This window comes from Corvus kubaryi, unplaced genomic scaffold, assembly GCF_017639235.1.
Source record: "Corvus kubaryi isolate FWS band 111438036 unplaced genomic scaffold, C.kubaryi_AGA036_p1.0 37308, whole genome shotgun sequence".
Classification (NCBI taxonomy): Eukaryota; Metazoa; Chordata; class Aves; order Passeriformes; family Corvidae; genus Corvus; species Corvus kubaryi.
The window spans coordinates 11,962,492-11,975,518 of NW_024581096.1; the positions used below are offsets into that span (position 1 = coordinate 11,962,492).

A 13,027-nucleotide genomic window follows, 5' to 3' on the forward strand; every position below is an offset into this window, starting at 1 on the left:
GGGGGGGTTATTCCGAATCCACCATCACTTGCCCCAGAAGCCCAGTCAGCGGGGCCCCCCTCGGACATTCCTCCATCACTCATCACCGAGACAGGCGATCCAGCCCTGCTATCACAGTCAAGGGCTGTCAGCAGAATAAATAACAACCGCCAGGTTTTGTATAATTCTAACGCTGCCAGCTCCCCAGTCGGGAGCTCGTGTCGGACAGTGCATCCGAGCTCTTGCCATAAGGCAAAGTCCAAGGCACTATCTCTGTCCATGGAAATCCCTTTTAAAGCAGCCCAGTCTAGTAATTCCTGAACTGAGTTTTCAGGAATGGAGGTTTGCAATATGCTAAACACACCTTTCCAGGCCAGTACGACAGCGTCGTTCTGTGAGCCGCTGTTCGCCATTTCTCAGTCCTGTCAGACCTCCCGGTCCCGGGGGGGTAAAGGAACAGCGTACCTCTACAGGAATTCGGCTTGGCTCGCAGCAGCAGGACACGTCAGAGAGTGCAAATCACGTCGGGGTCACCAAATATTACCGCAGGCCTGGTTCCTAGGGTATATCACCGTGTCCCGCAGCCATAGGGAGGAGGAGGAGGAGAAGATCCAGCAGGCAGGAATTGTGCAGCAAGATTGATTTATTTAATTATTTTACAAACTCTTTTATAGACTTTTTTCTTCATAGTCTAATTGGACAAAGGACCAGCCACCCCTTGGGGGTGATTGGCCAAAATCCTAAAACATCCATTATCAAAATATTTTCTACTATACCATAAACAAGACTTTCCAAGGTTGCAGGTGGCTTGGTTGTTTACATTCCCTGCTACCTCTTCTGTGAGAGAGAAAAGTCTCTCACAGACTTAGAAAATAACAAGAAGATCCTCACTAACAGCATTTTTGTACCTACAAAGTATAATATTGGTGATTTTGTTACTGAACATTATAGAGAATACATATTTGCAAAGAGCAGCAGAAATATTTATTATTAGTGTTTTTAACCATAATACCTGGGGGGAAAAAAAGTGGGAATATCTTTACCTATGGTATTAGTGAGATTAGTGGGAGTGGGTGTTCTGACCCACTTCAGACAGAACACTGGGAAAAAAATTTAGAAGTTCAAGAGCAGCAGCAGAATCATCTGACATCTGGAAGTTCATTTTGTACCAGGAATCCTGAGCTCTGCCTAATTACTAAGCCAAAGTGAGTTTAAAAGGGACCTTTAAGTACTGGGCACATTTTTAGTAGGTAGCTCTTTAATCTTGTAAAATAGAGTAGAAAAGCATCTAATATGGAGGAAATTCAGACTAGAAACAACATATATTAAAAGAAAAGTGATTCAATACTGGGACAACTTAGCCTAGAGATGGTGAGTTCTGAGGTAGAAATGCTTGTAGATGTAGAAGCAAACTTTATTCTTACCACATAAATAACAGAGGATTGGCCAGTTTCAGTGGCTTTTATTGAGGTTCAGGAGACCATAACAGATATCAAATCAGATCATCCCTCCCTAGCCTCAATTCATGAGTCTTACTGCAATGATTATTTGACACACATTGCATTATTCTGGAAATTACTCCACTGAACCTGAGGCAGCTCTTTTCTTTTTTGCTACACTCTTTTCATGGTCTGTGTGTGTTTGTGTGGATTTTTGCAGCATGCAGTGGAGATTAATTATGTCCTTGTTGGTCTCAGTATCTATAGATCTCTATAAAGACATAACACAGTGCAGAAAGAAGCACACTGCTCCATGATAATGCTTGCACCATGCACTCTGTGTATAGATGTATAATTGCTATATATTATATAAAAGCAGTAGTACATTATTATATAATATCAATGTAGTTTGTTTATGTAACCTCATTGTATTTTATAGTCTTTCCAGCTAAACATTTCCTCTTAAGGACAGGTCATTGTTTGCAGAAAATGTTTTTGGCTGCTGATCTCTTCCTGTAAGATCAGCTGTAAGATCTTCCCGGTCACTGGTTAATGAGTTCCCAGAAGAACTTTGCTTGTTCTGTCTGAAGAAAAGCCGAAAATACTCTATATTTTACCTCTCTAGACTTCTACAATAACCTAGTACTGAAACCATTTGTGGAGTACAAAACCATTTTATTTTTCTGTTTTTCCAAGCCCAGCTGGGGTCTTCTGAAGCAGTTATAAAATTCAGCATATGTGACATTACCAGTAGCCATAACCAGTGTTCTGTAAACAGGAGTGGAGTAGGTAAGATGAAACAGTTTAATTCCATGTTTCTTAGAAGTTTTGTCTGACCCTTTCAATTCACACTTCTGCACATGGAATGACAACGAGATTGGAAGTGCCACGTGCACTGACAATGCCTCACGGAGCTGCTCAGATTCATCTCCTCAACCCAGCACTGCCTCAGCAGAGCAGCAGCTGCCCTTTGAGTCTAGAGCTCTGCAGTAGATTCTGTAACTCTTTTGTGCCCTGATCCCAAGTGGCTCTAAAGGATGGAAAATATTTTGGGAGTCTTCATGCTCTGCTCCAGACCCATCAGCCAGGCTATGGAACAGCAGTCTTGGCCCTGAGCCTGTGCCCAGGATTCACTGTGGCCCTAAAATATCAATATGGGCATGGGCAGTCCTGCTGTTCTTAGCACTAGGCACAAATAATCCCTGTGGGAGAGGGAGTGGGTCTCTGCCAGCCCGGGTATGCTGCTCTTGGTGGTGCTGTTGCAGCACTGCAGATTCACAGGCTGGTTTTCCCTATTTTTATTCTGCTGATTTCCTCTGAGGGAAGCTACAAGGCCTGTGTTGTCAGCATGTGCTAAATACTGTGAAAGTTTAAAGTATTAATTTGTTCTGCAATTGTGTTAAAAAAGCAATGGGTGTCATGTGTAGGCAACTGCTGTTGCTCAGACATGCAATGGGAGAAATCTCTGCTCTGGAGAATCAGGACTTCGGTGGAAGAAAAGTGAATCAAAGCCAAAGGTCCCCAGCCAGGGTCATTTTTGTCTTCCTGTGGTCAAATGCTAGCTGCAGACCTGGCCGGGTGGAGGAGGTTTGGAAAGGATGCTGTGGACACAAGGCAGCCACACACTCCTGAGTGCATCCACCAGCTGTCACAGTGTTCTCACACTGTAGGCAGAAAATTCTTACACACAATCTCCTGTCTGCATTTGGATTAATCACAGAGTGGTTGGCTGAGCCCTCCTTTCATGGTTGGTAGCCTATAGTGGCAATTTCCCTTTCTGGTAGAAGGATATAAGGAGAAGGAAATAAGAGGGTCAAAATGGAAGAATTGCCACCAGCAGCTTACAAGTGAGGAATTTGGGATGCTCTGTATGCTAAGGCAGGTTTCAGCACTATGTCTGAATGTGAATCCATGCCACATCAGTGTTTTGGTCTTCTAGATGCCGGGCACAGCAAGACATGACCGAGAGATGGCAATCCAAGCAAGAAGAAGCCTGTACAAAACCACTGACCCTCTAGAAAGACTTCGCCTGCAGTGTTTAGCAAAAGGATCTGCAGGCATCAAAGGACTTGGCAAGTGAGTATAAGAAGTCAAACCCATTATTCAGCCTAATAGTTTTAGCTGCAAGAGGATCACAGGCTAAACAGGTGCCAAAATTTGAGTTTCCTCATCTCAGTGAAAACGCCACAACCCACAGAACCTGGCATTGGGGCTCATGTGTTTTGGGACTGACCTGCTCACCTTTTGAAGGATTGAAGACTGTGAATCCCTCATGAGCAAGTGCGTCTGTGAGACCCAGAAAAACTCCTGCCAGGGAGAGGAAGGAAACATAAACCATATATCTCTCTTTGGTGTTTTCTAAAATTATCTTAAGTATTTCAGCACTGGAGATTTTATGCTTCCTTGCCCTTGCTGTAATGGTCTATTAGCTATCTAGTTTGTGGGAGGCACCTAAAATCTTTTTTGCAAATGCTTTTTGCAAGCATCCCACCCCTCGGAAAGGGGAGCTGCATCACACCCTGAGACCCTTGCCATGCCCCACAAACCACAAAGGAATCCAGATGGTGACCAACTGGAACTTCATCTAAATGTGCAACTTGCAGAGGGCAGAGGGCTATCATGAACAGGGATATACCACGGCAGCCTTTCCCTTGTTTAACTTCAGATATGTAATATTCATGCCCCCAATCTAAACAAGTCGTCTCTAGTGCCAATAAGTGTAGGGAGTTTGTTGGTGGGTTTTTTTTTCCTTTTTTTTCCCCCCTCAGATTAGGGAACAAGGAGGAAATGTTACCTCAGTAAGGTGACTCTCTACTCTAGTCCTATGCTAAACCACTGCAGCACTCTCCATGTTTTCCTATGCATTTTCCTCAAATTTCATGTTTTCCACAGAGCATTTAAGATTATTGATGGTAACAACAGCAGAACCCTTGATTTCAACGAGTTTCTGAGAGGACTACATGATTATGCTGTGATGATCAGTAAGGAAGAAGCACAAGAGCTTTTCCGGAAGTTTGATAAAGACGGCAGTGGAACAATTGATTTTGATGAATTTCTTGTTACACTGAGAGTAAGTGTGGGATTCATGTTGTTATTGCATTAAATGGATTAAAATATAGCAGAACAGAACAAAATAGAATAGAATATTTGCAAATAAACAGTTGTGATTTTTTTTCAATTAATTGTGGCCTTGATTTAGATACTGAAATTCCTGTGCTGCAGTCTGGGTACCTATGTGGTTCAGCCCATCAATCTTACTTCTTTCTTGGCCATTTTATGATGCATCTCTTCATAACATGAACTAATTCAGGGGAGCCTTTCTCTAATCCACCACAGTGATTGATTTTGTCTGAAGTTTCTTTGCTCTGCTGAAGCCTGAACAATCAAGATAGAAAATATTAGTACTTAGGGTAATTAGTAATTTCTTTTTCGAAATATTTAAAATGGGCAGATCAGAAAAGTGTTCTAGGTAGCATTTTCTCTCTTTTTGTCCATTTGCTATTGTATGGCTAGACATTGAATAGTCAATAACATTGCTCTTTTGAGGATATATTGCTCTTTCTAGCTCACAGACGGTGTAGATTATCACCAGTTTATTGTCCCATGTTCCTTGAAAGTTTTACTGCTAGCAACAGCAAGTAATTGAATTTGGAGCTGGGCACGTAGTTGGCAAAAATAAAATGACTGTTAATATTTCTTTACAGCCTCCCATGTCCAATGCAAGAAAAGAGATCATCATGCAGGTGTTTCGGAAGTTAGACAAGACTGGAGATGGTGTCATAACAATTGAAGACTTACGAGGGGTGTATAATGTAAAATATCATCCCAAATACCAAAATGGAGACTGGACAGAAGATCAAGTTTTTAGAGCCTTTCTGGATAATTTTGATTCACCCTATGAAAAAGATGGGAGGGTAAGCGAAGCACCAAGTGTCAAGCCATGAAATCACCGTCTGACTCAGAATTTGACTTACGTTATTAAGTGTGGGAGTAATTGCAGTACCAAACATCCATTTGCATCACATCTATATGGAAAATTGAAGTAGATGCTTAACCTGTGCACAGCACTCCTGATACAGCTAGCTTGCATGTTCTGAGGCAAAGGGGCTCTGCAGGAGGTACAAAGGTGGTTGTGAGATTGCACTAAGTCTTGTAGCTTTAATAATATAATTTCATAGATTACACTAAGTACATATTCAGAGTGCCCCACAAAATCACTGATTTTCAAGATCCACATAAACTGAGGGATTTTTCACTTCTTAGGAGAATAACTACTCGGATCCAGTTAAAAAGCAGGTTCCCATGTATGTTAAATACTTTACAGTTCTTCTCCAGTGTAATTACTGAGACACTTGACTTGGAAATCAGTCCATAATAGAAACAGGTTTATCTACAGAGAGCTGGAGGGAGGATGGGGCTGGGGCTGCTGCCACCAGCTGTGTGCCCTGAGGAGCCACGAGCTGGGACAAAGCTGGGAGCCCTTCCTGCACTCTGGCTCAACTTTCTGGTTCAGGTGCAAAGCCTGGGCACCTTCAGTGGTGGACTTATATACATCTGCTTTGCAACCACCTCCGAGCCAAGCATGCTCTCTTTCGCCTTGTTATGTGTCTGCAAATTCTTTGGTCTGGCCTTACGTCTGTCTGACCAGCTCAGAGCAATCCGGTATCTCAGTGGTTCACATGGTGATATTCTCAGTCTGAGCAGTTAATAATAACAAACAAGGCTGTAAGTTTTTTATCACTGCTTTGTGGGATGTGTTCAACACTTCCCACTCTCCAGGCTGCACCTGGGTTTTCAAGGCTACATTGCACTTATGACTCCTGCCTGTCTAATACTCCACCCGAATCCTTCACTTGCTTTGTTCTCAACACCCAGGCTCTCAGGCGTAGAGAGGTGGGGAGTTTTATTTACTTTGGGCATGACTCTGCACCTAGTAGAGCTGAATTTCATCCCTTCTGCTGCAGTGTCATTCTTAGGGGTTCCAGTTCTGAGCCAGCTATCTCCTTCCATCTCCACAGCTGTGGCGACATCTAGAAAATGTCAAACAAAATGTTCCTGCTTTTTGTTCTGAGGTCGCACATGAACACATTAAATGAGTCCCCAAAGTGATCCTTGATGAGTTAAGTGCCTGGTTATTCTGAGCACCCACCTCTTGCTCACCATTCCTGATGTTAGCTCACCTGATTGCTGTTTCTTCTGAGAACAGACTGTTGCTTTCCTGAATCACTACATGATACACTAATGATACTGGATACCTAAAATGTTTTTAGCAGAAATGCCTCAAGGTTGAGCATTTGCTAAAAGGGTCCTCTTCACCATGATCTTGCTGGGTGCCTCTGAAATAGGCAGGTTCAGTGAGGCTTGTAATCAGTTCATGTGTGGAGTGGTCCCTTCTCCCTATTGTCATGTTTTTCTAGGTTCTGAAACACACAACACAATCAGAGCAGATATCAAGGAATCAAAGAATATACTGATTTAGAAGGAACCCATCATGATCATCAGGTCCAACTCCTGGCCCTGCACCTCACACCCCAAGAATCACACCCTGTGCCTGAGAGCATTGTCCAAATGCTTCTTTAGCTCTGTCAGGCTGGTGCTGTGACCACTGCCCTGGGGAGACTGTTCTACTGCCCAACCATCCTCTGGGTGAAGAACCTTTTCCTGATACCCAACCTAAACCTTGCCTGACACAACTCCAGACCATTTCCTTGGGCCCTGTCACTGGTCAGCACATAGCAGAGATCAGTGCTTGCCCCTGCATTTCCCCTCATGAGGATGTTGAGGACCACAATGAGGTCTCCCTCAGTCTCCTCCAGGCTCCTCCTCCAGTGACCTCAGCCACTCCTCATACGGCTTCCCCTCCAGACCCTTCACCACCCTCCTGGCCCTCCTTTGGACACTCTTGTTGGGGTCTCCTCCCCCTGCCATGTAGTCCTGGGAGAGGGGCCCTGGGGGGAGGCACGGGGTTTCCCTGCCCCTGGTCAGCCTCGTTCCCCATTGGTTGTTTTGTGTTCCCCTGTGCGGGCAAGGACCCTCGGGTCCCGTGATTGCCTCAGTTCCTTGGCAGAGCCCCGGCCATGTGGCTGGGAAAATAAACATCTCTGAAACATCTATCAAGAATCGGTCCTTATATATTTCCTTTCCATGGGACTCCTGGTTTGATATATGCGTGTTACACTAATCCCCGCTGTAACACACTCTCTCATAGCTTAATGTCTTTTTTATATTGTTTTATATTTTTCTATGTGATATTTATTCAAATAACGACCTACATGGTTTGAGAGTTAAGGCATCACAAGAGACATGCGCAGTTTTTCTGTCAGCTAATTTGATTTTTTTTTTTTTTTGATGGTCATTTTTAAATCTCAAAATACCCATGAAAGCTATTCAAAGCTCTTAGGCATTTGAAAGAACATTTGCTTCATTAAGTGAGACTTGTTTAGAGCAATGATATTTTCTCTCTATGGCTGGTTATAAAGTTCCAAGCTGTTTCTGAATTGCATCAGAAACCCCATCCACTTTAATTAATAATAATGCAAAGAACCAGATTATACCATCCCTGGAAAAAGACACATTAAAACATTTGTCTTCTTAGGCAGCAGTGATTTTAACTTCGGTTCCTGGTAAGATTAGTTAAACTTCACATGTTTCATCTCCATCCAAGTGTTATGGAGAACATGAGCTCTTGTTTCTAGCGAAGTGAGATTAAGCAAATTCTAAGTGTCTTAATTCCTCCTGTTCGTCTCCTTTTTGTTAGCAACAACATGAAATAGCAGATGTTCAGTTTCATTAATTCTCCTCAATGTGTGGTTTTGACTTACATCATTAAAAAAAACAAAGGTTCATTTTCCTATATTTAATTTCTCTGTCTCAGGTCACAACAGAAGAATTCATGAACTACTATGCTGGAGTCAGTGCTTCAATAGACACAGACGTCTACTTTATCATCATGATGAAGAATGCTTGGAAACTCTGATCATATAGTTAAGGAAGCAAGACTTTACTTTCACCTTTTGTAGGTTCCTCTGATGAAGTGTATGCACAACAACACCCTCCTCTTCCATAACAACAGTTTCCAGTAACTGTGCCAATTACATTCAATCTGCAGAATTAATTCCCAGATGCTTCAGTAGGCTCAGCCTCAGCGGATCAGAACATAATCAGAGAGCAGATCTGGCATCCAGCCACCTCACACATCTGTCCTTTTTCTCTTTGCATCCCTAGCATGTCTTTTCTGAGATGAGGTTTTCCCTGCTTTTCTGACATCTGCAGTAGGTCATTGTGGCTCCTGAGCATACCCCTCTTGGAGTGTTAGATACGGATCTGTTTGGCAGAGGAAGCAATAGAAGGAAACCAAAATATTCTTGAACTGTGGTGGTCTTGGACAGGCTGTTATAAATGGAAGGAAATCTGGCCCAAGAGGGTCAGGTAGACTTGTCTCCTGTAGCACTGTAGTATCTCTTAGCTTCTTGAGTGTCACTTGTGTGATGGAGAAATTGCTGATCTTGCTGCTGGGAACCAGCAGTGAGTTCCCAGTACAGGGAGGCTGGAGGGATAATTCAAGAAGGGGAGACATGGGTCAGGAAAAACGCAAAATGCTTTTTAAAGCCCCGTTTTATCTTCCTGGCTCATGACTAAACATACAGACAACTTTCCTGTGCATACCATGTTTCAACCTCTTCTGCAGCCTTTTATAGATTTTCACTCCCTTCTGCCTGGTTTGATTCCTTTATTTCTGTACTGTGAGATCATTTTACTTATATTTTTCTTTAAAGGGGATACATGTGTTACAGTATTTTTTTCTCTCTGTTCCTGGAATGTTTGCTGACCTGGTAGCTGTTACCTGTACACACCTACACTGAAAGTTGCTTACTACTTATTTGTATTTGCAGTGTTTTATGACCAAGCTATGACTTCAAGGAGCTTTCTGGAAAATACAGAACTTGTAACGTTCTTATCTTATCTTCTCTATTTCTGACACTGAATAAAGACTGGGAACCTACCATTCTGGTCACACCAATGAGGCTGTCTCAGTTCATCTTTTGTCCTTTGTCCATACAGGCACTGAGGAAATAGCACACAAAAGAAACTCTAAAAAGAAAAATCCCCCAAAAACCTAGTGTGTGAGTGTGAGGTGTCTAATTTTCCCTGCTTTGATACCTTTTTCTTTTTTTCTTCTACTTTCTGCTCCCCTCTCACCATTGTGCTGCTCTCCCAGACTGAGAAGCTGCTACTGTAGCAAAGTAAATGGCTTGTGCATGGCAGCATTTGCTCCATTTCAGGCTGGCAGCCAGCTAAAAGCAGTGCAGGGTTATAGAATGGACTTTCAAAACAGCCTTTCTGATGAAGTCTTAGCTCTTAACCTGGGTTGCTAACAGTTCAAACACTGAAGTCCTCAGTGCTTGCGGCACTGATCCTCTGCAAACCCTATTTTTCTTTTGTTCAGTGATGATCTCAGTATGAGCAATAGCTGCTTGCAATTCCTTAGTGAAAGCTCTGCAAACTCAGTTATTTTCTTGACCAGTAATCCTCCAGAAACTTGCATACTGGCTGACACTGGAAACTGGTGAAGAAATTCTCTTTATTACTGCCAGCTATCATAAGAGGAGCCTTTACTTACTGCAATGCCAATATATATGAAGAACAAACTTACTATCAAATAGGGGCTGAACAGGTTCTGGCAGCTTGAGTAGAATCCATTCACTTCTCTTTCATTAATCGATTTCACAACATGTGTCATGCTATGTGTCTTCTCTTTCAAACAGAAAGAAAGTAATGTAGATGGACTGTGGGCATCACAAAATGAAAGAAACATTTCCTTTTCACTTGCTATCTCATGTCTTCAAACCCTGCAGTGATCTGGCAGGCTGATACTTGTTCAAGTGAAGCGGAAGTTTTAATCTGAATAACTGCAGCCCGTTTGTCTTTGGTACTAATACTTTCCTATTTTATTTAATTCCAAACCAATATACATTTTCAGAAGGGAGGATTGGTACTGAAAGCAGCAGTGCTTTTTTGAAACCAGCAAAAGTTTTGTCATTGGCCTCTGGGAGCCTTAGCTGAGCCTGTGGCATCTGGGCAAAACCCTGTGCTTCGGGACAAGATTTCTACACTGAGATGGACTAATGGGGTTTTGTGTGGGGAATTGAAGGAAGGACGTGATCCAGGAGAGCTCAAAACCCCTCACCCTGGTGGTGTATCCCTGGTGCTCTCAGAACAGTTCCCAGCTCAGGTCTGCCTGTGTGTGGACCTCATTGCTCACTGGGTATGTTTCCTGACAGCTGAGTGATTTCAACATCTGTATAGAACCATGTTTCCAAGGGCTGGTTTCAGGTGTCCTCAAAGCTAGTGGCAAAGTTTCCTTTCACTTCTGCGGAAACAGAGTTGCTCTTGGAGCAGTCTAAATAACAACTGGTAACTGCAGGAAAGGTATAGTGATATCAGGACAAAAAATAAATAATCTGGGAAGCAAAACCATGATTTTTCACTTGTAATTAGATGTTGTAGAACTCAAATTGGAATCTGTCCTGTAAGAAATGTAATTTGATTAATATGTGTGCAAATTAATAGAACAAGCACAGGCATTAACTGCTAGGTAGTAAAATCTCTGCTGGGGATCATGCAGCCATAATGACACACTGGACACACACACTGGGGATTCAGAGGAAGCACTTTTCAGGGGTTAAAGGAAAGTTAAAGGAATCTGAACCAGACAAGAGGGATTATCAAGACTAACAGCAAGTGCCCAGAGCCTTCCTTTGGCACTTCACTGTCCCTCTCTGTGATCTCGGAGACCCAAAAATGAGGCTGAAAGGCCCCTGTTCAGCTGCAGCTGCTGTGTGCTGATTACAGACCCAGCAGATGCACGAGATAAGTGGTGATGCAGGCTGTCCTGCCAGCCTGTGGCTCCACAGCACACACAGCAGAGCACACACAGCAGATTTTGGGAGATACGTGGCAATGCACACCATTGTATCTGGTGCTAACATCAAGATGGGAGGCACTATTTCTTCTTTCTGATTGTGCAACAGATGCTAAACAGGATGGCACAAACCACAGGAACATCTAAGTCTGCAGGGCTGGGGAGCAGTCCCAGAGGTGGAGGTTTTGTCTGCACCTTGAGCTCCAGCCTGCCGTGTGGCACAGCATCTTGTGAGGAATAAGGTCTGCTCTCCCCAACAGCTTGCACTGAAGTTTGCTCCAAAAATGTTGGTGGAGCCCTGTGGAAAAGAGGGAAAAGGCTCCCTTATAACTCTTCCAGAACTCTGCCCCCACTTCCTGCCTTTGCACGAGCCATCAGAGCACCTCCATGACACACCATCCCACTACCCCAAAGGAGCACAAGATATAGGGATGAAGAGGTGTAGGGCAGCCTTTTCTTCTGGTGTGCTCCTCTGGGAAAGGTGGCACTTCCGCAGCTTCCTTCACTACATTTTGATTTTGCCCTCTCTGTGCTCTTTGTGGCTTCATGTTTCTGTCTGGGAGAGGAAATTTTTGGCTTGATGTGATCCAGGATTGCTGTTTGGCTTGTACTCTCTCCTGCAGCATAAAATTCTGATTCAAGCAACTGAGTTGTACGCAAGCCCCACTCTGCCATATATCCTTGAAACTATGCCACAAGAGATTTTCAGTGATCTGATTCATTCTGCTGCTCTCCTGGCACAAAGCTGTCTTGGCAGAGGCAGATGGCAGCAGCTGGAGTTTTGCAGATGAAACCACCTGTGTGCATTTTTGTATAAAAGCCAACTTGCCTTTATGTAATTCCTTGTACACAGTGACGCCTCAAACCTCTGCAGCCGTGTGGGCAGAGCACAGCTTTGCCATCCCGGACCTGTCACTGGCTGGCAGAAGGAGCAAGACCAGTGAATTTGCTGATTTTTGGCTTGCAGCTCCTATCCTCCACACCGGGAGCAGCAGCAGCAGCAGATTCAGGTTTCCGCAGTAAACCAAGCAATGCCAAGAGCAGCCTGGCATTGCCAGCAGTGCCCACTGTCTATGGCTTTCACTGTGGTTATAGCTTGCCCTGTTTCTTTAGCTTTCCTCTCTTGTAGGGTGAGCAGAAAGAAGAATTCCCAGTAGCCTGTGCTTAACACCAAGTCCTCAGGTGGCTGAGAGCAGCGTCTCTGTTTGCAGCAGCACCCCAGCCATACTGGTGTGCCTCAGCTGAGTCTGAAATCCCTGTGGTTTCAAAGTGAGCTTGGTTTTAGCTCTAGCATCTCTTCCATGCTCATGCGTGGAGGTTTGCAGCCACCCCAGGTACAGCAGCCCCACCTTCACCAAAACCTGGACCCAGGTTTTCCCCCCAGCTCACAGCACTGCTGCTGATCTCAACAGGAGCTGTAGCTGGACACTGGGGACAGGATCCAGCCTTTGTTGAACATCTGGGAAAGAAAGGAAGCACAAGGTTTTGTCGAAGCTGAATCAAGTCTGGTTTCCTGTGGAAAAGCAGAGACTATGGGAAAATGTGAGAAGTGTTTATTTTCTTGAGATAAATCTGTTCCTTTATTTCATTAAAAATGTGGCATTTTTTCCAAAAGCTGCAATATATATATATATTTACTTTCAAAAGATGGACTTGGGCTTTTTTTTTTAGCTTATGTACATTTTCT

General features: G+C 43.6%; 1 protein-coding gene across 2 annotated transcripts in view; it reads left to right on the top strand.

The window, feature by feature from the left end:
* Positions 1-9,438, top strand: part of CAPSL (calcyphosine like) — an 11,337-nt gene extending 1,899 nt beyond the window's left edge. Inside the window, exons 2-6 of one of the 2 annotated variants that reach the window (XM_042028498.1) lie at positions 2,115-2,207; positions 3,358-3,494; positions 4,311-4,488; positions 5,123-5,332; positions 8,293-9,438. In XM_042028498.1, coding sequence (XP_041884432.1) covers positions 3,358-3,494; positions 4,311-4,488; positions 5,123-5,332; positions 8,293-8,394 — 627 coding nt within the window. In that variant the 5' untranslated portion in view covers positions 2,115-2,207 and the 3' untranslated portion in view covers positions 8,395-9,438. The remainder of the gene's footprint in view (positions 1-2,114; positions 2,208-3,357; positions 3,495-4,310; positions 4,489-5,122; positions 5,333-8,292) is intronic. The other variant, XM_042028497.1, reaches the window with a different exon arrangement.
* The last annotated feature ends 3,589 nt before the right edge of the window (positions 9,439-13,027 follow it).